Genomic DNA, 22,860 nt, shown 5'->3' on the forward strand with positions numbered 1-22,860 from the left:
CCTTATGGTGAAGTTATAATCAGACTTCAAGCAGTGCAAAGCAGCAGGGAATAGGTTGGAAATTACTGCTTTTCAGCCACCTGATGCTCATTATGGTGTAGGCTATGACAAGAAAGTATACAGAAGTGTAAAGTGAATCAATTAATATGCAAGTGGCCTATATTAAATGAAATATATTTACATTAGACTTTTAAAGTTGCCTATATGAGTAGGAGAAAAGGAAACAGTGTTCTCTGCTTTCCATCTTCATTTTGGAGTAAAGAAGTGTATGCAGGATTTGAAGGGGAAGTTTTTTTACCTCCGCTTTGGGCCCTCAATTTGCTAAATCCGCCACTGATCATTAGTTAGGATATTATTACGGCATGAGGCACATCCATTAACCCAGATTTAATTTTAAGTTTGTTTTTTTTTTAGTTTGAGGCTCAAAAATGATTGCACAGTGATACAAATGAGGATTAATCCTCATGCAGATATTTTGATATGATAGTAATATTAACTGCTTTTTAGACTAAATTTCGTTATTCATTAACACACATTTGTAAACACTTTTTACAACTAGTTCGATTTTTACAACTAACATGTTTGAACTCAACCTTCATGATAGAATAACATTTGTGTTACAGGTTAATTTTCACCAACTTTATGGCCATCTCCTGTTCTCTGTCACATTCCATTATGTAAACATCTTTGAGGATGGCTTATCATCACCGACATAATGAATGCAACACATGTGCATTTCCCACACTAAATGGCTCACAAGGTTTCATACACATCTTTGTCATTAAGGTTTATGACTGTCATAAGGACACATCCTGCTCTTGAGGTCTGAAGTTGAGCATATAAAGCCTAACACTGGGACACAAGGACACATTTAAACTGAGGAGAAAGATGGAGATGAGAGTTATTGTTCTGCTCTGTTCCTTTGCTGCTGTGAACAAGGTTCAAGGTAGTAACTATTTACTTCATTTTCTTTCTTAAAAGGAAGTAAAAATTATTATTTATTTATATTTTGATTCATAGATTAGCAAAATTACATGTTATGAATAACCATACTGAGTCTTGCCCACTAAGTGTAAAATAAAACATATTGCCTTGACTATGCTATACCAAATTAGAAACATCAAAATATATATTTTAGGCACTATTCTTCTTTGGTTAAAGGTTATGTGAATATAGTCTTATATTACCAGTAAAAGCTGTGTAAACTTTCAGGTCAAACGACCACTGTGGGCAACTTGACCGCTGATGGGAGTGAGTATCAACGGCTCCATTCCATGTCTCTTTGAGTTGTCAATACTGTCTTTCTTTCCCTCTCTTTTCTTAGTTTACTTTAGCCTTTTTTTAATTACACATCAAAGTTTACTGACATTGAGCTAATTAGACTTTTATGAGTTTGAAATGTTGCCTCTGCCATGATGCGTAAGAGTCTGTGTTTTACTTTGGTCTTTTTCAGTCATAAGATTTTGTGGTGGGTACTTGACCCAACCCCAAGGAGAGTTTACTAGCCTTAACTATCCTCATCACTACCCCAACAACATTAACTGCACATGGAGGATCATGCAACCTGGTAATGGTATCATAACCATCAATTTCCAGAACATCAGGTTAGGTGAAAGTGTCTTAATTTCCAGTAAAACCTTTCAGAATTGTATTGCATATCAAAAGCAGAGGGAACTTTTTTTTTACTGTAACACATGATTTCAGAATGAGTACTGTGTAGTGGAATATTATAGTATTATTGTGAATTTACACCACAAGCAAAGACATAACCAAGAGTGAAATGTAAATTAATCAATTTACACCACCTCCGTCTCTAATATGGCAAAGCAATGTGTTGATTCATGTGTTTTTCTATCTGTACACTTCACATATTGTGTTCTAAAGATAGAAATAAAGCGTAAAAAAATATTTTTCCTCTTCTTTTAACTACCATAATATGCACATAAAGCGTTTGCTGGTGTAAATTGATACACTGATTCTAATGGAATTCTAGCTAGCAATAGATGGATGTCAGAGCGGCCACAGGAAAATACTTCAAAAACAGATCAGTTTTAAAAATATAAATATCATTTAATAAACATAATTTGGTGAAATGAATGGTGTAATTAAAGTTGAATTTATTTCTTCCCCATGATTTTTTTGTTTGTAGGTTTTATTTTATTCCATAGGCTATATCTTAAAAATGACAGCTTTTGGTTGGCTTAAGTTCTAAAACTCAGCCTCGTCACTGAATACTTCTTTATCTCCTCTTTGCTTTGTATGCAGCTTGGAGTATCAGTCAACTTGTGCCTATGATTCCATCAGTGTCTATGATGGTCCTACACCATCCTCCCCACTCCTCGCAAAAATGTGTGGCGACCAGTACAACAGGGTGGTGAAATCCACCAGAAACGATGTAACAGTTGTTTTTGCAACTGACTCCTCAGGAACTGAATCGGGATTCCATGCAGAGTACTCTTATGTGGGTAGGTCACCAGGAATGTTGCACAGTTAAGAATGCTATTCTTCTGTATGGTTTGCTTGAATCGATGTTTCATGATAAACAACTGTAACATTATGTTAAGATGTATGAAAATTCATGTCATAATATGAAATATGATTATAATCATATTTCATATTATGACATTCATTTTCACTGCTAATTCCTAGTGAACATCTGCTTTATTTTATTAAATGTTTGAAAATGTTTTGTTCATAACAATAAAAAAAAATCACAACTCTTTTAACAGCGTTTAATATAGAGGAAATCATCAACCAAGTTTATTAATATTTGCAGCAAAAACAGATTAATTCCTGTGACATGACCTTCTGCATTGTAGATAGGTACTCCTGTAGGTACAATTGTGGCTACAACTTTGGCAGCTGTTCCTGTGCAAGCTCTTGTCAGTACTATGGGAACTGTTGTTATGACTACTATGGTAAGGAGAACAGGTATTACACTATTTCATATTCTTAGTAGTAATTCATATGATAAAGAATAATCTCTCTCTCTCTTTCTCTACCCACCATCCCACCCCCTACCCTCTGTCCTTCTTTTGGCTCTTCAAGACTACTGTGGTTCAGTGACATCAACACCACAGACAAGTATTTATATTACCATTTCAGTGTTTTAATATCTTATAAACATAACTTCTTATGTTTTATTTTGTAATGTTGGTGTTTTTTTACTTGTTGCTAATTACGACTCCTGCCAATATAATGTTTTGTATTGTAGCTGGTTACTACTCATGTAGGTACAACTGTGGCTACAACTTTAATAACTGCTCCTGCACAAGCTCATGCCGATACAATGGAAACTGTTGTTATGACTACTATGGTGAGACAAAGACTTATCAAATTTAACTGCTTCTAAGCAATACAAATAGATACTTATCTGAAGATAATCCCTGTCTCTTTCTCTCTTTGTGTGTGTGTGTGTGGGGGGGTCTCAAGACTACTGCTACCAAACAACAATGGAGACTACAACAAGTATTTTTTTTTTTTTTTTCACACCATAAATTAGTGACAATATATAATGCATACAATATACTACCATCAGCATGTCATTTCTGGCATTTGAATTACTTATCAATCATTAATCAGCTCATTGCTTTCTTTTAGTTACTTATCCGCCATGTGGAGGAAACCTCGATGTATCTGGGTCTTTCTCGAGCCCCTACTATCCAAACTATTATCATGACAATGCCTACTGTGAGTGGAGACTTTCGGCTCCCTCTGGGCAGAGGGTCCTACTGATATTTTCTGACCTGGAGTGAGTAACAAGATCAGAGATTGTAATCCCAATTTTCCTTAGTCTAACCCGGCAACACCACATCCATTATAGGCCCATGTTGGTTCAAGTCCGGAGCTGTGACACAATTGTTGGTACCCTTTCACGAAAAAAGAAAACCCCTCAATTTGTCTTTCATTTGAAAGTGACCATTGGTATTCATTATCGTTTATTCCATGTTTAATGGCAATTAGACTTAGATCTGGACACTTCACTAAACAGAACATTTTGAATAATAGAACAAATGAACATGTCTTTGGGAAAATTATATTTCTGTCAGCTTTTCACAGACTGTATGTTTCAGCTCTTTCCAGAGATATTCAATTGGATTTAGATATGTCTGGATATCTGGCCTGTGCAGATATGGGCAATTGGCACTGCACATATTTCATTGAGACCCTTTAATGATTTCATAATAATTATATAATTATTACAATTAAGTTAATTCAGTAACAGTTTAAGTTTACATATTACAACTTTTTATGGTCACTATTGTGACCAGTGGGATTAAACAGGTGAAATGAAATTGGTGAAATGATTAGCTGTAAACACCACTATAATCCAATAATTTATCATCTTTGTTACCAACAAATCTGTCCGGGCCATTTTAGAATATCTACGCAAAAAAAAAAAAACATGCAGCATCACTTTATCACTTTTAAGGAAGAAATAACGCCTTCTTTCAATAATCTGTAATCAAATTCGGCCACAACTCACCATTCTGTTTGTTTTCTTCAGGCTACAGGGCTGTTGTAGCTGTGACTACATCACTGTGTATGACGGCCCCTCAGTGGGCTACAACCAGCTGGGTCGGCTCTGCCACAACTCCTCTCTGGACACCTTCCACTCCTCCTCCAACCACATGACTGTGCTCTTCAGAAGTGACAGCTCAGTGGGGAGGCGTGGCTTTCGGGCAGAATTCATCAGTTCGCTGTCAGCCAGTAAAGGTAACAGGGTATTGCTCATTCAGACTGTGCAGAGGTACACTTCAGGTGCTTATCCAATCAAATAAGTCATGCATTATTACATAGAAAAGGCATCATCAAGCATCCAGCAATGTTTGGGATATGCTTCCAATGTGGGTAAAAAACATATGGTTCTGAGAACTAATGATAAATAAAAATAGCTCCTTATTTTCAAGACTTTTTTTTGTTGTTGTGGCTTAGGGAGAAATAATAAGGTGTTAGAACCGTGTTGAGTGTGTTGGGTCTTTTTTGACAGGCCATGTCGAATGCTCGTTGGACAACATGACCATCACAATTTCAAGATCCTTCCTGAGCTCTGAAGGATTCACTGGTGATGATCTTTACGTGAATGACCTGTATTGTCGGCCTACCCAGAACAGTTACGAGGTGGTATTCAGATTTCTAAAAAATCGTTGTGGAACTACAAGAAAGGTACTGACCACTGATGACTATTAAGGCTATAACATATACTATAAACTAGATGTTTCAAAACTCCATTATTTACCATTAAGAAGATAAGTCATTAAACATCAGTTTATTACTCATAATCTGAATTAAATGCTCAGATAATCCACTCAAAAAATATGTTCAAGTTGATATAAAAGAGCTCCAGAACTTTGCAAAGTCTTTACTAAGTTGTAGAGCAACTTGCTGAAGTGTAGAGCCCTACTCTTCATGTCATTGTGCACTGCCTTGGAATCAGTCCTGTGAAACATACAGTAGTCCTGGTTACTGAATTACAGGTCCCTGCAACATTGCATATTACCACAGAGACACTCTTTCCGTTACATTTTGTGTCAACCCGTCCCCCATACTAACACATTATGCATAGCACATGAAATGAGTTTAGGTACAAATCCATGTACGTACACTGAGATTAACCACCCTTCTTTTCCATTCCAGATCCAAAATGGCTGGGAGATATATAATAACGAGGTCCGCACATACCCAAATAATTCTGCGGATATCACTTACCTGCCTCAGTTCTATCTGTCTGTTGCCTGTCATATGCAAAAGGACTCCATATCACAAATAATGTATGTGGCACACGATAGACTGAAATTTAATGTCACTGGATCCGGCCATTACAATACCACCATGGCTTTCTACACCTCAGGTTTCTACCAGCAAATTTATGATGATCCCTACTATGTTTCTCTTAATGAGTACATGTACGTTCAGGTCAGCCTAGGGAACCCTGACAGCAGGCTTGTCCTCTTCCTGGATACATGTATGGCCTCACCAGACCCCCAGGACAACTCAAACCACCACTCCCACTATCTACTGGCAAATGGGTAGGAGAGTCACAAACCGTTTTTTAATCATTGCTCTTTTGTCCTTTCTATGACAACGGTGACAGGTGACAGAGCACTAACTTCTGGTATGATGACTTTTCCTTCTTGCCAGGTGTCCAAGAGACAGCACTTTCTACTCCTACACCAGTGGCTCTCAGTATTATGCACGGTTCCGCTTCCGGGCGTTCATGTTCCTTCGCACGTATCCTTCTGTGTACCTGCAGTGCAAGGTCCTTGTCTGTCCAGCTAACGACTACAACTCCCGCTGTCGCCAGGGTTGCCGCACCCGCAGGGCTCGAGACCTGGACCCTCAGCTCGCGATGACCACCGTAGTCTTGGGGCCTATCAGCCTGAGAGGTTAATAGACAGCTGCAAACATTCCTCTTAGGTTTTGCATTTTGTAAATCAAGTGAAGTTGGCGAACGCTACAGTAGGCCTACCTAGGGATTTCAATGCAAATTTTTCAGCTCATACTTCCTCACTCTATGTCTCTCTGCTTTGAATTCTTAGATTTGATATACCAGAGGCCCAAATTTACAATTATCACTCACTGCCTTCTTACGTGCTATGATTAATATTAGCAATGTTTATAATGCCTGGCTTGCAGAAGCTTTTGGTCAAACAAGACATTTGTACTGACCTCAAATACTGTATATAGTATTTTAAATGTAAATTGTACATTTTTTAATTTTAAAAATGTAAAGGATTTGACTAACCCCCCCTCCCTCCCTTTATTTAGATGTGCAGCATCCTGAAGAGAAAGTGGTGCTAGATGATGTCTGAAATAATAGCAGTCATGACCTCATCAACTTATGACCAACCAGTAATGTTCAGTTTAATCTCTAATCATGTCCTTTGTGATGAACAACTTTGATTGCAAACTACAGATGGCCTACTTTCATCCAAAAGTTTCCTTACACTTTAGTGTAACCATTAAAGCATTCCAAAAAGCAAAACATGGTATGTTCTCTGTGTCTGGACTCCAACTAAGTAGTAAGAGTCCTGCTAAAATGGACCTCGCCTATGGCCTCAATATAACATAATATCTATCACTTGTCACAGAACCACAAGATACCAACATAGTCTTGCATATCAACAATAAAAACAAGAATAAAAGTAAAAGTGCCATATCTATTAGTTGACCAAGATTGTATCTTTATTGACACTGAACATCTATATTATCGACACAATGTTCATGATTAATTTGTTTGAAATTTGGACACACGTGTTTTGATCATAACTCTGCTAAACAATAGACGGATATTAACATGAACACCAACATGTGGCAACTCTGGTAGTACTTGGCAAGTAGATATTACATGATAAGGGAATGAGAAACGGGGGCAACCTTTACAATAAGGTCTGGTTTTCAAATCACATCCACATGACGTCATCACTTGAGTTCCTTTTTTTTTCTACTGAAATCTCTGAAGGGTTTTTAACAATGTAAGACAGATCAACACTACTGGTCACTCCACCACATCCTCAACTTAAACAGAAACAGCAACCTGAACTTGATCATACAAGCTTTGTATACCAAGCAACCTTAATATAATGAATACATTTCTTATTTAATTCATCTGTCCACAACATACTGTGCTATGCCTTACTTTGTGATGATGAAATGGAACGACCGTAAAATAAACATCAGAGGCACTCTTTAGTTACATTATTATAACTGTTGTGCTGCACACACAGAAATTCACCAAAGCTTAATAGCACTAAACTGAAATCAGCATATATAATATCTTGCTAAAAGCATATAATGTTATCCACCTTTGTAAATAAAGGAACATTTCATAAAAATATTCAAAAAATAAATAAAAAGTGACAAAGAACAGGTTATAAAGTTACATTTAAAACAATCCTTAAAAAGTACAGGAGGTTCAAAGCGGATCAATATAAATGCTCCACTTTAGAATGTTTTGGGCACAACATCTAATATTACAGTACTTTGTGAGAAAGGCACCCCACAGACACAGCTGTGTCCTGCCTGGCTCACTACTTGTGCTGGCCCCGTGCAAAGTGGCAGGCAAAGTCGTAGCGGTTCCTGCAGCGGTGGCCGCAGATGTTGCACTGGAATGGGTTCTCGTAGCCGTGGCAGCCCATGTGAATGGTGAAGAGGATGTTGTCGGGGAAGTAGATGTGGCAGTGCGGGCAGTGCTGTGGCATCTGCGGGTCCTGCATCGGGGGCGGCGTGCCCGGCTGGCTGGTGATGCCGCTGGGCGTGCTGGTTCTCTCACTGCCCGGGCCCCCGCCAGGGCTGCAGCTGCTGTGGGCAGTGGGCCGGGGCTCGGGGGTGATGGGCGACGAGGCCTGCGCCATGCTGGCCGACACGGCCGCGGGGGCCGCCGCCGGCTGCTGCACCAGGAAGGACGGCTTCTCGTCCGGCAGCGACTCGGCGCCTGGCGACTCTGGTGGACCGTGGGCGTCCGGCGGCAAGCTGGCTAGCTGGCCGGCCAGTGTGGAGAGCTGGTTGAGCGGGTTGTCCATGGACAGGTCATGCGGCTCCCGGTGCATGCTGGCCTCCCCGCCGCCGCCGCTGCTGCTGCTGTCGGAGGGCTGCACCTTGCCAAGGCCGTCGTAGGAGTCTTGGTGGAGGCTGGAGTGGGAAGGCAGCTCATGGCTGAAGTCAGCTAGGTGGTGCTGGTCAGGGCCGGGCTTCTGCATGACCATAGAGGGAGGGCTGAGGTTGATGAGCAGGCGGCGGCCGTAGCCCAGAGAGCCGCCGCGCTTCTGCAAGACACTCAGCACCTTGCGATGGGAGAGAGCCGAGCGCGCGCCCTTCATGGGCAGTAGCTTGTGGCGCCGCCGCCGATGGTGGGATAAGTTGCTGCGGTCGCTGCAGCGGAAAGAGCACAGCTCACACTTGTAGGGCTTTTCGCCTGTGTGAGAACGCATGTGGGCCTCCAGGTGGCGCTCATATGCAGAGGCAAAAGGGCACAGATGACATCGATGCGGCTTCTCACCTATGAGAAAAATGATGCGGAGCACATGCAAAAATTAGTCAATAAATTACACACTACAGCTATTTTGGCTGAAAGACAACATTCTTAGCTGCCTTAAATCTAAAACATGGTGAGTCCAAACCATGAGGTATATTACTCCTAAATATTCATCTTCAAGATGTTGTTCATAAAGATCTTGTTTTGCCTATGACTTAAACACACTCACCTGTATGGATGCGGATGTGCTCGATAAGCCGTGCTGTGCCTCTGGTAGCATAGTTGCAGTAGCGGCATTTCAGTTTGCCATCATAGGTTCTTTCAAAGCCGTCCACCAATATGCCTGAGCTGTCATCCAAAGTTATATCCACAGAGGGATGATCCAGACCATTTTGACTGATATCTATGAACAATTAAAGATGTTGCATGACAGTACTGGAATCTTTTTGAAAACAACCTGAATCCTGATTCAGTGTACAGTTGTATTGCTATTTAAGTTCTTAGAATTACTACAGATACCACACAAATGAATGAAGTTTTCGTTAAATAACGTTAAGATTACCTCCAGGAAGCTCATCTACATCTTTGACGCCGCTGACAGATCCTGATATCATGTTGACATGTTGTGTCTGTTGACTCAGGTACTCCTGGAAGTCCTTCACAAAATCTAAGGTCTCCGGCTTCTCTTCACCCATTGGAAAATCGGAAGGGGGACCAGATATCTTCTTATTATTGTCAGCTTGATGTAAGCTGACTACTCAGGTAACTATGTATCCAGCTGTGTAAAAGAAAGAAGAATCGTCGAAATGTGCTGTAACTTAACGTTAACGTTAAATGTTGACATCCAATAATGGGCTCCATCGACAACTATATCTACCAACAATAAAGGCTAACGTTAAACAGACATTACACCGCTAAAGAAACATTAGGCAGTTGGACTGATAGCGTTAACGCCAGTTTTCTGGTTAACGTTAGCACTACTGGCCATGACAACGATACCGTTATCATGGCAAAGTTACACACAACACTAGGCAGCAATAATGCCACTCGCTCACCTGTTGACATGGCTGACCAAAAACGGACCGACACATAACGTTACAACGTTATAACAAAACATGACCAAACTAACACATTTAGGGTGAAATGTTTGAACATGTAATGCACTGGCTGATGAAAGCTAAGTTTAAGTTTAAACAAGACATCATCTGTTGCTATGCTACGGCTTCTGTTGGATATTTAGCTAACGTTAGACAAAACTGTCACCTAGCAGCTGGCTAGCTATAGCGTCTCGTCCACTGTGAATTGGGTTAGCTTACTTGCTAAGCCACAGCTAGCTAGCTACTTAACTGTAGGACAATGTATTTATTACCTGCTGCAGTCTTATGATATGACGTGTAGAAATCAGAATCCAGTTTGCCTAGTATTAGTTGCTGAATGATCCCCCCCGCTTTGATGCGCTAAATCAGTCAAATTAGACAGCTGATACATGCATCCGACGACACTACCCAGCATTTTTCCACAGCTTCTCAATTGTACAGAATCCGTTTTCCTATTGAATATAAGTTTTCATTGTGCTGTGTGTCAACTTCAACACCCTACTTTAAACTGTCGTGAATAAACAATCAATCAGAAAACACCGCCGACGATACAGCTGATTCATTGCTACAGCGCAAGCTAAAACAAAACAAAAGAAAATTCTGCTGGGGTGAGAGTTCACGTGTGCATCACAATAATTGGTCCGACTGAAATATTCAATAGTTCCTACATACATTTTCTACATGGTCAAATTGGTCTTTTTATGTTTTATCTAGTAGACACTCAAGCTGTGGAAATATATATTGGAGCTCTCACACTTATTTTTAAATAAATATGGGACTATAATCAGAGAGTAAGCATAACATATCCACCCTGTCGTGGACAGTTAATAATATAGGCTAGCCTTGGCACAATGCCTAGGGACAATCATTTCAGGGACAAACAAAACTCTTTTTTTAAATAAATAAAGACATTGGCCTTATTGCCAAATTATCAATGCACTTAAGTGGAGTAATAATATTGTTTAGCAAAACAATAATTTAAAAGTAAAAATGAAAACTTGTAATATATTTTACTCAATTTGATCTTTAATGCTGGGCACATAGCAAAATGGCATGCATCCTCTTCTTGCATGCTTTTTCTGAAAATAACATACTTGGACCAATGTTGAATTTCCCCTTGGGGGTCAATAAAGTATCTATCTATCTATCTATCTATCTATCTATCTATCTATCTATCTATCTATCTATCTATCTATCTATCTATCTATCTATCTATGTATGTAACAAACCCTTCCAAGGGCACTTATATGTTGAAATGGCAAATTAGTTATTCATGTCCAGGACACCAGAAGGCACCCTTCAATAATAATGAACAGGGCATTTGTTTTTGTTTTTGTTTAATTAGCAATTTAATAGTATATTGAATGAATGATGCAATACATAGTCTATAGGCTGACAATATAGACAGTGTACAATACAGGCTACAGACAGTATACATCATACGCTATATATATAGTATTATATAGATATATCGTATTAGGTCTGAATACTAAGGCACCACAATAGTAATGATCACACATATGATAAACATTGTAGCCCACATAAAGTTCAGTTTGAGAGTGCAAACAAGAGTATACAAGAGTGAGTCATACAAGAGAGGTCAGCTGTTTATGGTGATGCCATGAGGAAGGAAGCTGTTATTTTTTTGCATGAATTGGAAAATTGACTGTTTTTAACCCCATTTAGCATTTATTTCTGTAGGTTTAGCTCATTCTACAAGGTCTAGGCTAAATTGCATGCAGTGCTAGTGTTGTTGCTTCCCCATGACCAAAGCATTACTTTAAATAGCTAGATTGACTCATTCAAGTTTGATTGTGTTGAATATTTAAAGAACCATGAAGTTTGAGGATCGTGTTGCTCCATTTGTGTCAAAGTTGTTGGAAAACCATTGAAGAGAGTGTGACAAATGACCAGTTTGAGTGAGGCCATTGTATCCTTTGCATTGACACTCCTTAGAGCCATGTAACGGGAGCATTACTTTTTGTGTAAAGAACACCGCGCCTAAGGCACAGAGACATGAACCCATTTAGCCCTGGCAGGGAGCAGTGTAAGCGTAATTGTTGTTGTCAAAATGTACAGTAATTAGTTGTTTGTATTCAGCCATTCAGTTCAACTTTTGAGAGAACAATGTGGATTTAACAACTTTTGAGTCTATCAGTGTGGATTTAACATTTGTATCAAATATACTATTGTAAAATGTAAAAGCTGATGTTGGCATTTTTATTGGTTGCCGTCAATAAAAAAAAAATGGAAAGTGTGGTTGTATGTTTCATGTGAAACCACTAGATGGCATATGACAACAAAGCATGAGACCCTAGCAGGACCAAGAAACCTCTCCCATACAGGCCTAGTGAAATTAATGGTAGGCCTTACTACTAAGAGGATTTTTTGTGTCATGATGTAGCCTGCTGTAATATCACATATAGGCTTGAGTATTAAGTTCAGCTTAGAGGTATTTTGAAGCCACAATATGGATCTTCAAAGTTGTTTACATGATTTCCCTGTTGCTATGCTGCAAATCCAACATACATATTTCATATGACACATCCAGATAACAATGACCTCACAAGATCAGATAAAATATTGCTGTCTTAGACGCAGTGGCAGAACTGGACATATAAGAGGAAACTGGACACCCAGGTGGACTGTAGGGAAACAAGTGCTTTCAGGGCTTTTCCACCGACGTGACAGGCGACCTTCGCCGGCTGAACTACGACCCCTGCAGCAGTCAATTACAGCACCTTCTAATGGCCTGTCGGCACTAATGTTATTTTATTGCAATTTAATTATGCTCGGGTTTCCAGTGAAGCCACTTCCTTTTAAATAATTCACAAGGGGTGACAATAATTTGTCAGTTTGAGAAAGATTAATTAGAGTTCTGAAAGTACACCTCTTGTTGAGTGTTATTGTTCCTTTAGCACCACACTTCAAAATTATTCGTAGCAACTAATTATCACAATGATTAAAAAGGCCTCTGAAATATAGAAGAATTTCCTGTGTGTAAAACCATGAAGCAGAACTATTTTCCATTGTATTCTTATCCTAGGGTGAGCCAAATAGTAATGGATATCTCATTGTTGTGATCGCAGGTGGTCAAATGTAATTCAAATGTTGTCTGATGGTAGGCCTACATGTTACCACACTGCTATGGGTTGTGACCAAACAGTGCACTGTAACATGATGCATAGAGATCGAAAGGGGACTGTGTTGTGTAATGATATTGTCATTGTATAAATATTTTATTGTTGTACATACCAATACGATCTTAATGCAATATTATTTTTCAGTTTGGATAAGTGTGTCTGTATACAGTGCACCACACTTACTTATTCCCATTACTTTTTTATATTGTTCTGTGACTTTGTTAAATGGTAAATTTAGTTTTAACTGTCATAGTGTGTTCCTTTAATTAGTATAGGACATATTCATGACAGATCTAAAAGTACACCTGCTCCTGAACGTTGTTTGTCAGTGGGGGTGGGAGGGCAGACTCGTGGAGTCACCCACTTGCCCTAATTCACATTTAAATGGCTTTGAAAAGAAAGAGCTTCCTTCTCCACTGGACTGCTTGATTTGTGTGCTGTTTGTGGTTTTATAGAACACGAAACAATTAATTTCCCCCTGAAAAGAAATAGGGTATTAATTTGGAGAAGGCCCCCTCAGCCCTTTTTTTCTGAGAGACTCCTGTCATATGCTGAGCTCATTTAAAAGCCATAGAGGACATTCACTCTAAAGAAAAGCCTTTCTCTCATATTTGAAAAGTGCAGCTATAGTGATGCTCCTGGTCCCAGAGCCACTGCAAACGGCAGACCGCAAGCACAGAAAAAGGTGAAGGAGGGCTTTGGCAGGGGTTTATTCTTCTCACCCCGACACTATTGATGTCTTGAAACCCCCGCCCATTCTTTATTCAACACAGGGGCGCCTGAAAAGCTAAAGAAAAAGAAGGGAGGAGACAGCCTGGGATAAAGGAAGTACATATTAAGCTTTTCATTCTTTTGCCACTTAATTTCCTTGCTGCTGAGCTGAGCCTTCTGTGTAATGAATGTAATTGCTACCTTTGATGAGACACCATTATCTGGATCACACTTTAAATGGGCAAACAAGGCTTCAGTCTCCACTCTCCTCCCCCAGCCGTCCCTTTTAATGCGGTTATGAGATCTCTAATTATTCCGGGGAACAAGTGGTTTTTCACAAAGCTGCAATGCTGTCCTCGATTGCCAAGGATTGGGGCGAGCCACATTTTCACAAAGAACAGATTAGGCGTGATAAAGCAATGCGCCCCACACAAAGGTACTTTTTCCTGATTAATTTCCTGCGTGTGCCAGAGAAAATTTCCTCCTCACAGAATTCAAATTTGTGCTATTTTAATCTCCTGATAAATGTGCAAATTTCATATGACAGAAACACGCACAAAAATCTGGGCTCATCCGAGACCTCAAAAAATGTATGTCGTTTTGTTGACAACAAAACAACAAAAAAAGCAAACATATAACATTGGGGACAAATGAATTAATAGGCTACGTGTGCGAGTGAAGACATTTTTCACGGGTGAAATTACACCTCCAACCCTGACTTGCCATGCATCGTTTCTGTCGTCGTGTGCTATGACACGACTGTCTTCCGACAGACAGTTATACTATTCATGAGGATTTATCTGGACAGATCTCAAGCCCCACGCAGACTGAATAGGTGTTTAATAAAAGTGTCGGGGATGCGTACCGCAAACGGCGTGACTTTATGATGCGACGCACGATAAAACTGCTGTCACGGCATGAAGTCTGAATGGTCCCCCTCGTCACCGTAGCAACGCACCAGGCCACTGCAGAGGAAGGATTCAAACTTCATAGGTGACGAGCTTCTTCTGTCTGCTTGGCTCTTTCCTCTGGAACGATGGAGAGACTTTACATCCATAAAACACGACGTCACCGATGACGAATGAGACAATTACTCATAAATGGGTGGCATTCTCAGGTATACGCAAAGCCATTTGTTCCTTTTCACCTGAGTTAATATTCATTTCTGCAAGCAATTTTTAAATAATAAAGTGGTAATCAATTATCTTGACTATGATTCCTGTGCGGGAAGCCTGGAGGAAATTCTACTGATCACTTCTATTGGCCTGCATATGATGGCACTCAGGGTGAGTGATAGCTGGCACGACGATCACGTGTCCTCAAAAAAAGGTTTATAACACCTGAAACAGGTTGCCATCTGGACCCAGTCAGGCACGAGAGGAATGGTCCAATATTTCTGAGTGAAGTGGCATTTTAGCTGTATTTATCTGAGGGGCCCAACACCAAAACTACAGGCCACTAATAAAGAAGATGGTATAATAGCTTGTGACTGGGTCCAGTCGCTCTCGACGTGAAATGAAGTGTCCACTCGTGAGTTATCGCAGCCAAACGCCATTTGTACAGCCTGAAAAGTGGAGGCATTTTTCTCGCATGTCAGACGGCAGCTGTAGTTCATCGTCTTGAATGATATCTCCGAACGCACAGTTGCCCCAATACGAGCGTTTCACACCGGCCGCAGAGAGCAGGCCTAATGGATAGCGCTGTCCCTGGTCAAATAATTTAGAGCATCCTCTGTCACATCTTTAAAACGCTCGGCCTCTTCACAGCCCGCTGGTTACATGCAGCAGCACCAAACATGTCGGGCCAAGCCCCCAGGGCCCTCAGCCACCCCTGATAAGTGTTTTTGTCGTTGCCTTCCAGCTTTCTTTGCTTTTACCGTGGCCCATGAACCATTGTTAGACAAGACCATATTGGTAGCCCTTTAGGCCTACCACTAGTAATGTGGTAAGTATCATTATTTGATATTTTCACTATCCCTATCTCATTTGTGCCCCTCATTTATTATTATGAACGCCCACATTAAGTATACAATTATTTGATGTGGTGTCAACTAATTAGCAAATTGCATGTTTATAGTTTGCACTCATGCAAAAGCCTTTGTTGCCTGGGGTCCCTGATAGTGGTGTTTTTTTCATTTTAAGTGATGAAGCCAACTAGACCGTAAGTCCTGTGGCCAGTCCATATCGTGCTCTGAATGAATAGTGTCTGTGTCAGTATACTTTCAGGCATTGGAGAGGGGTGCTGGTTAGCACAACTGATTAGCACATGTAGGAGGTCTCAGATTAATTGTAGCTAATGAGAGGGCTGCCCTTTGAATGTATTGGTTATTGATCCAACACAATCAAGAGCAGAAGGATATCCTGGGTCTCCAAAATGACTCACTCAGACAAGGAAACCACTACAGGCTGAGTGGATGGGTTTGTAGGGGACCTCAGACTGAGGTACGACATATAATTAGCTACTTGGTATATATTGACTAGCAATTAATAAGATAGTTATAAATGAGTTATTAAATTTGTATAGATCAGTGTTGTGAAGTGTTAGATGTATTCATACAGGGAAGAAGTTGAAGAGGCGGGGAATAAAAGCACAAACTGTGAGTATTCTGTGTATTAAAGTTTTCCATTTTATATACAGTCCTGTAGGCAAGGGAGAGGGAGAAGGAACAAAACAGCAACATTCTGAGACCCAAATGACCCAGGCCAGTACTGCAGGCGTCGTTAGCCAGGAGATGATGCGAGCAGTTGGGGCCATAATGGGAGAAATGACTGAACTTTGACCCCCTGCCCCCGTATCGATCTGCGGCTGTGTCCAGCTGGACCTTTCACTGGCTGGGGAGGGAATGTGAAGGGGAAATGCGTCCCGCTGTCAAGCCACACTGGGTGGGATCATTACTTACCCTCGTTGGCCATTGTGACAGTGACAAACCAGCCATCCCCGCTCAAACTGGAGCAGAGAACATGGTGATGTTGTGCAGACTAAGGAAGGTGAGGCTTTGGCAACCCAGGAAGGATAGCACACCATCCTTCATCATTGGCATTAAAATCCTAAATCTTAAAACTTGCCTAAATCCTAAAACTTAAAATATGTTCAGTATTTAGATTAATTTGAGTCTTTATCCACTTTATAGTTTATAACATTTCCCCTGTTTGTATGTTAGTGTTGAAAATGTATTTTGGGGGACTGAACCTGCTCAAACACACACCCACATTATTTAAGATGACTATCTAGCTTCTTATTTCCTAGTTTAGTCTTTTCATCCTCTCTGTACTCTTGATTCTTCCACACCTCTGCTATGGAGTTATGAGAGCTATGAAACCTTTTTTTTATTTCTTTTTAGGACCCTTATTTAATTCTCTTAACTTTCAGTGCATTTTCTTCCTATTATTCTTCCCTTTTGTTTCACCTCCATTTTCCCCCGACTCTGGTCTATCTATTCTCTATGCCCCTCCTTTACCTTACCCATACCTAGCCCCTGCCCAACCTCTGTTCCCCTCCTCCTGTGGCATTTCAATCCCGGGAAGGGGGAGAAGGGCCGACCTGTAGACTGGTAAAGAATTGGCTTTAAGGCTTTCTGGAATGGGTTGAATGTGCTGTAGGCCACGCGGGGAAAATAAGTAGCAAATGTAAGTAAGCATGAAATAGTTTTCCATAAATAATCGAATGACAACAGGCGCCATAATGGCATTGGAGGGCTGTAAAAGAATATGTAACCAATTTTTTCGCTATTAAAGTGAAATAGAAAGCAAAATATATAAGAGGCTGAGGGAAAGGTTTCATCTGGAGTCTGGGAATAAATTCCTTTATGGCACAGTGTAGGGTAGAAAAAGAGAGAGGAAAAGAGAGAACAAAAGAGGGAGGGAGGGAGAGAGAGAAGGAAATGGCCATAAGGGAATGACAATTCAGTCAAGGTCTTTGCAAAGGGGAAAGCAAAAAAAAGAAATAAAAAAAAGCAAAATAAATGAAAGACAGGTAGAAAAAGAATGTGACCATCACAAAGTCAATCGGTTAATAATTGTCTCAATTCTCATGTGTGTGCAGATACAGGGGGCCACTCATCTATTTGAGCACCGTTGGTTTGATTTGCACTTATGTTTTTACAAATAATCAATGTTTCTTTGCGCCTAAGCGTAATGGACAGATCCTGAATAGCACACCTTCTCTGCAAACAGATGGTGAGGGAGAGAGGGAGAGGTGAAACGGCAGCCCACGACAGAAAACGGATAAGCAGTAAGATGTATGGGTTCCCTCCACTGACTCCAAGGAGACTAAATACTGGACTCCCCTTTTATTAAACCTATATACATGTTGATTTGTTTGTTTTACTTCAATAGCCCAAGGCCTCACATATGGCCCTGCGCCGATGTGCCTGCCACACGCTCATTCAAAACCACATGCATGGCCTTTATTCTAAACTGCATAATGAACTTGCCGGGATGATCCCTGGGCCTACTGCAAAATGGAGGGTGGTATGAGTAAAAAGTTAAACAAAAAAGGACAAAACCCATTTTGATCACTACATACCATCTGATGTGGAATATACCCACCCTGATAGCCATTCTGATACCTATATACCATACTATCCAGTTGATTTTATTTTCATCTCCAGCTGGTCTAGAGGAGTAATGTATGTCTCTCAGACTCCAGGCTGTTAATTGTGCTCCCTGCTGGCATTTGAAGGAAAGACATAAACAGGAAAAGTCTGGATTTGTATTCTGTTGATCTGGGGTCCATCTGAGCTTGGTCCTTTATTTATGGCTGAGAAAATGGCTGACAATTCATTCAAGGCCTGCCCTGAGGACTGACTTGCAAATAAGACACCTAGTAGATCTGCCCTTTCTTCTTTTGTAAGGAGGAATTAAATCATGCCGGTGCTTTCAAGAAATTGAAAGCGCTATTTTTTTTCCTAACTGAGGGAAACATGCTTTATTTACCTGCAGATGTTCTCTTTTAAAAGTAGCAAAGTTTTAGAGCTGGTTAACACTGCACCGTACACACACACACACACACACACACACACACACACACACACACTGGCCTTTCTGTCCCTTTCTCTAGATATCTTTCAATGCTTTTTTAATGTAGTTCTGTTTTTTGTTCTGGTTTACCTCCTCTCATTGTACCTCAGCACTTAATTGACTGGTTAAAAGTAAGTGATTGACGCTTTGCTCTTTTAAGATAGTCATAGCTGTCCCTGGAGAGCTGGGGAAGTGTTGCTCTGATCCGCTGGCTGGTGATAAGGCAACCTGGTGGTCCGACATGAGCCATTCAGGTGCTGGGTTGAAGTGTAACAGAAGCCGAGCGGCTGCAGATAGAGCCATGCCGCGTCTTCTGTTTGTGTTTCCACTCGGGTTTCCTGCCCTGATAGACGCGCAGCCACAGGAGAAGCCCGCGAAGCCTCCGCTTTAGCCAGTACGCGGACATCAGAACCTGCTGATCCACTCAGGGCTTAGGGAGCTCCCTTTACCTGCGATAACAACTGATTTTTAATGGCTTGGCATGCAGACCAGAGCTCAACACTCTGTAAGCTCAACACTCTGTAATCAGCGACCATGTTAATGCTACTGGCAAGGTGGAAAGTTCAAAGTATTTGTGTTGGAAAACAGGGAGCAGAATGGAGGGTTAGAGTTGTGCCAAAAACGTGTCCTGAAATCATGGCACAAACAAGCATTGTTTCCATTTGAAATAGTGGCCTCTGATTGAATGTCACTGTCACTAATTAATTGGACATCCAGGTACCTGAGCTACGGTGCAGCTTTGCAACTGTTGAATTCCCTGCACAATTAGCTCACCCTACTAAATTATTAGGCAGAGTACAGTGTAGCTAACTAGCCAGCTGGGTGTGTTTTCTGATTTACCTGGATTTACCTCTGTGACCTTTAATCCTAAAGTGTAGTAATCTGGTCACATTTGTCCTGTCTCTTTTCTGCTTGTAGACAGATCACCTGCAATGACAAATCCAGACATGATTGGCAGTCAATCGTGCAACCTAAGTGGGATGGCAGAAGTTTTGAAGCACAGGTCACAGGGAGAAATGTATCACACACAACGCAGTGGGATGAAAAGGAGACTCCTTTTAATGCAGGGTGAGGTCAGTCTGCACCACTTGAATCATTCCTGGTAAGTTTAGTTTGTTCTCATCCACTGTCTCGCTCTCGCACTGAGTCGCTCTGCCTCTCTATCTGTTTCTCCCTTCTTGGCTCTTTCTCTGCCATCACGACAGTCTAAAATAACACTTTCTCATTCTCCCCAGGACACAAACAGCTCCTTAATAATGTAACAATACAGAGAGATAAATGAGCTCAAGGGACCTGCTGATAGGAATTGTATATGCTGCTATTCTATATGCTGAGTGCAGTTTATAACATGATACTCTGGCTTTGCTCCCCTAATTTGAAGTTGCTGTGCTAGTTAGTCTGAAAAATACTCCTTAAGGTGTGTCATTATGAGAACAGGTATTTATTATTTTTTTTATTTTCTTTTTAGCACATCAAGGTGTTTTTCTACTCACAGCCCTCATCAGCAAAAGCATTTTACTCCTTTGCCAAAATGATAAGCATCACAATTTTGTATATTTGTTTATTTTGTTTATGTTTCTCCTCCTATGTGAAGTGAATCTCGTCTCTTTCATAAATCTTCAGTGCTGTGAGTGCTTCAGTACTGCGAAGCCCTTTCTCTTCCACTCAGTTGAGTAGGCCACCAGGGTCACATTTATATGTCTTTACACAGGGCTCGTGAATGGCCGCCTGATTTTACAGTTCTAAATGACCTGTGATAATCAGCTCATTAAAATGAGATCCTTCCACACATCGGACACGCTTCCCCGCTCATCTGAATAACAAATACTCAGCTGGGCTCCCTCTCTCTCTTCCCCACTTTTTTTTCTCCTCAGAGGTATTCACCAGGCACACACTCCTGGTTCACTATTTAAAGTCCATGGGAGGGAAGAAGGGAAGAGGTTTTTCCTTTTTTCCTTTCTGTAGAGAGGGGTGCTGTCAAAAGAAAGTGTGAAAGTACCCGATTTTCTTAATTCATCCCTCGGGAGCGGATAAGTCTATCAATCTGCTAAATTGGAAAGCCATTAGGTGCCCTGGTTTATGTGTTTCAAGCTGTTAACTGGAGGCTGATTGATTGTTGTTCCTTTGATGGGATATGCTGATCTAATCTCACTGTGCTGCAGTTTGCAATAAATTACACAATTCATTTCCCCCCATTTAGAGGGAGAAAATGACACCTCCAGGCATGCCTTCGCTCCCCAGGCGAAAGAGCACAGAACCTATTTTATGGCGCCATTTAGCCTGCAAGCTTTCAGCGATCCTGACCATACCACTACCCCCCCCCCCACACACACACACACACCCCACCCCACCACATCCAAAAATCGAAGCATAATCAAGGTGTATGTTTAGAAAATTTATTGTTATAATTTCCAGCCATAATCTCTTCCATTTTCTAGATGCCTGTGCCACATAGATCATCATCTAAAAAAGAGAGAATGGATAGCAGTTTAAAATTTATCGGTCTTTGATTCTCAATTATACGTGTTTATGACTTCATCTGTCTTCAGTGACTTCAACCTTTTCCATTACGGTGGAATATTATTTGTACGGAATCCATTAAATCCACAAGGCAGGAGTCTAATGGTGGGGCTGTGGCGATTTGCAGAGGGAAAAGTTTTTGAAAGGTTGGCTTTAGGAAAAGCGCCGCTGTTATGACACCAGAAATTGCTTTATTGATGGGCTGCTCTGCCGCCTGTGCATTTGGGCCATTTGTAACCCAGCCCATATCTATATCTCAGCACTGACACTGATAAGAAGGCCGGTGTAGCCCCGACTGGATTACGCCGTCGTAATGACATACACACGCCGAGAGAGAGGGGGGGGTTAGGGAGAGAGAGAGAGAATGTGTTGGGTACAGGTAAGACCAGGTGGCCACGACATGCGTCGCCACAGCAGGCCACAGATGGGAGAGCAGTGAGGGTGCATGCGGAAGTGCTGCATAAGATGTCACCACTTTAAATGCATGCTATGCATTTGAATGACTATACTGTAAGTCTGGGTGTGGGTATGAATGTGTGTGTGTGTGTGTGTGTGTGTGTGTGTGTGTGTGTGTGTGTGTGTGTGTGTGTGTATGCATGGTTTCACATCTCTATGCATTAGAGCACATGCTTGGATGTCTGTGAATTGACCACCTATAAATGTTGAGCCCTTCTGAGCACTGACAACTGACACCGTCCACAACAGAAATGTTGCTTCATGTGTGTGGGTTTGTGTACCTGCACTTAAACTTTGATGTGGGTGGGATGGGGTAGGGATAAGGTGTGCAGAGTGTGTGTGCGCTTATAAAGAAGCAGTCCCTATGTGATAATTTTCTAACTGTACTTTTCTCGTACATTACGTACTATTACAGTCCTATTAGCAGACAAAAGGAGTACAATGAAAATCTTCATTGAAACAAAGTGCTTTTAGTCTTAGACTAGGCTTTAGGGAAATCAGCCCACTGCAGTATGTAGTCCATGATGAAACAATCTTGGACAAGCAGACAACTCTGCCAAACACCACATGTGGGAGGGCAAGTCATTGATGATTATGATGATATATGTCTAACTTCACTGAATATTTCATTCACTGTATATGGTGTCATTTTGACAACCAAAATGTTAAAAAGTATTAAACAAACTGTCTGCATTTCAACTTGCTCAGGGTAGATCAAGTGACTTTCTTCATGTCCTACGTATGTAAACACAAATAATAGCACCAGTGCCATAACACGTTGTGAATGCCAGTACAGTCTATCTATAGTTATGCCATGGAAAATCTGCAGCATCCTTCATTGCATATCCTCTCAAATTCCTGGCCATCAACTTGTTCCCCCAACCGCCATCCCACTGGGAGGTGGACAGTGGACCCCTGCTGAGCTGGACTTCCCATCACCC

General features: G+C 41.0%; 2 protein-coding genes across 3 annotated transcripts in view; one reads left to right on the forward strand and one right to left on the reverse strand.

Moving 5' to 3' along the window:
* Nucleotides 1–6,958, forward strand: part of LOC125311753 (deleted in malignant brain tumors 1 protein-like) — a 33,905-nt gene extending 26,947 nt beyond the window's left edge. Inside the window, exons 4-17 of the mRNA XM_048270066.1 lie at nucleotides 787–946; nucleotides 1,213–1,251; nucleotides 1,454–1,604; nucleotides 2,266–2,465; nucleotides 2,820–2,918; nucleotides 3,049–3,084; nucleotides 3,215–3,316; nucleotides 3,433–3,468; nucleotides 3,601–3,751; nucleotides 4,508–4,716; nucleotides 4,991–5,166; nucleotides 5,638–6,029; nucleotides 6,142–6,386; nucleotides 6,769–6,958. Of these exons, the coding sequence (XP_048126023.1) occupies nucleotides 889–946; nucleotides 1,213–1,251; nucleotides 1,454–1,604; nucleotides 2,266–2,465; nucleotides 2,820–2,918; nucleotides 3,049–3,084; nucleotides 3,215–3,316; nucleotides 3,433–3,468; nucleotides 3,601–3,751; nucleotides 4,508–4,716; nucleotides 4,991–5,166; nucleotides 5,638–6,029; nucleotides 6,142–6,386; nucleotides 6,769–6,812 (1,938 nt within the window). The 5' untranslated portion in view covers nucleotides 787–888 and the 3' untranslated portion in view covers nucleotides 6,813–6,958. The remainder of the gene's footprint in view (nucleotides 1–786; nucleotides 947–1,212; nucleotides 1,252–1,453; nucleotides 1,605–2,265; nucleotides 2,466–2,819; nucleotides 2,919–3,048; nucleotides 3,085–3,214; nucleotides 3,317–3,432; nucleotides 3,469–3,600; nucleotides 3,752–4,507; nucleotides 4,717–4,990; nucleotides 5,167–5,637; nucleotides 6,030–6,141; nucleotides 6,387–6,768) is intronic.
* Nucleotides 6,959–7,163: 205 nt separating this feature from the next.
* ikzf5 (IKAROS family zinc finger 5) lies at nucleotides 7,164–10,686 on the reverse strand. Of its 2 annotated transcripts, none has more exons than XM_048270068.1 (4): nucleotides 10,344–10,686; nucleotides 9,537–9,752; nucleotides 9,204–9,377; nucleotides 7,164–8,998 (listed from the first exon to the last, which is right to left on the reverse strand). In XM_048270068.1, exons 2-4 carry the CDS (start codon nucleotides 9,667–9,669, stop codon nucleotides 8,031–8,033), a joined length of 1,275 nt encoding a protein of 424 aa, XP_048126025.1. In that variant the 5' UTR covers nucleotides 9,670–9,752; nucleotides 10,344–10,686; the 3' UTR covers nucleotides 7,164–8,030. The 2 variants fall into 2 exon arrangements, with proteins under 2 accessions (XP_048126025.1, XP_048126026.1); XM_048270069.1 differs by lacking the exon at nucleotides 10,344–10,686 and adding an exon at nucleotides 10,030–10,250.
* Between the last annotated feature and the right edge of the window lie 12,174 nt (nucleotides 10,687–22,860).

This window comes from Alosa alosa, chromosome 18 (assembly GCF_017589495.1).
Source record: "Alosa alosa isolate M-15738 ecotype Scorff River chromosome 18, AALO_Geno_1.1, whole genome shotgun sequence".
NCBI lineage: Eukaryota > Metazoa > Chordata > Actinopteri > Clupeiformes > Clupeidae > Alosa > Alosa alosa.

What these genes read in the sequence shown, in the direction of transcription:
- ikzf5 (XM_048270068.1), bottom strand. Translation starts at nt 9,669, where the DNA reads ATGGGTGAAGAGAAGCCGGAGACCTTAGATTTTGTGAAGGACTTCCAG. An exon ending in TGTAGATGAGCTTCCTGGAG is followed by an intron (nt 9,378 to 9,536) that starts GTAATCTTAACG and finishes AATTGTTCATAG; the next exon opens with ATATCAGTCAAAATGGTCTG. An exon ending in GCACATCCGCATCCATACAG is followed by an intron (nt 8,999 to 9,203) that starts GTGAGTGTGTTT and finishes TTTTTCTCATAG; the next exon opens with GTGAGAAGCCGCATCGATGT.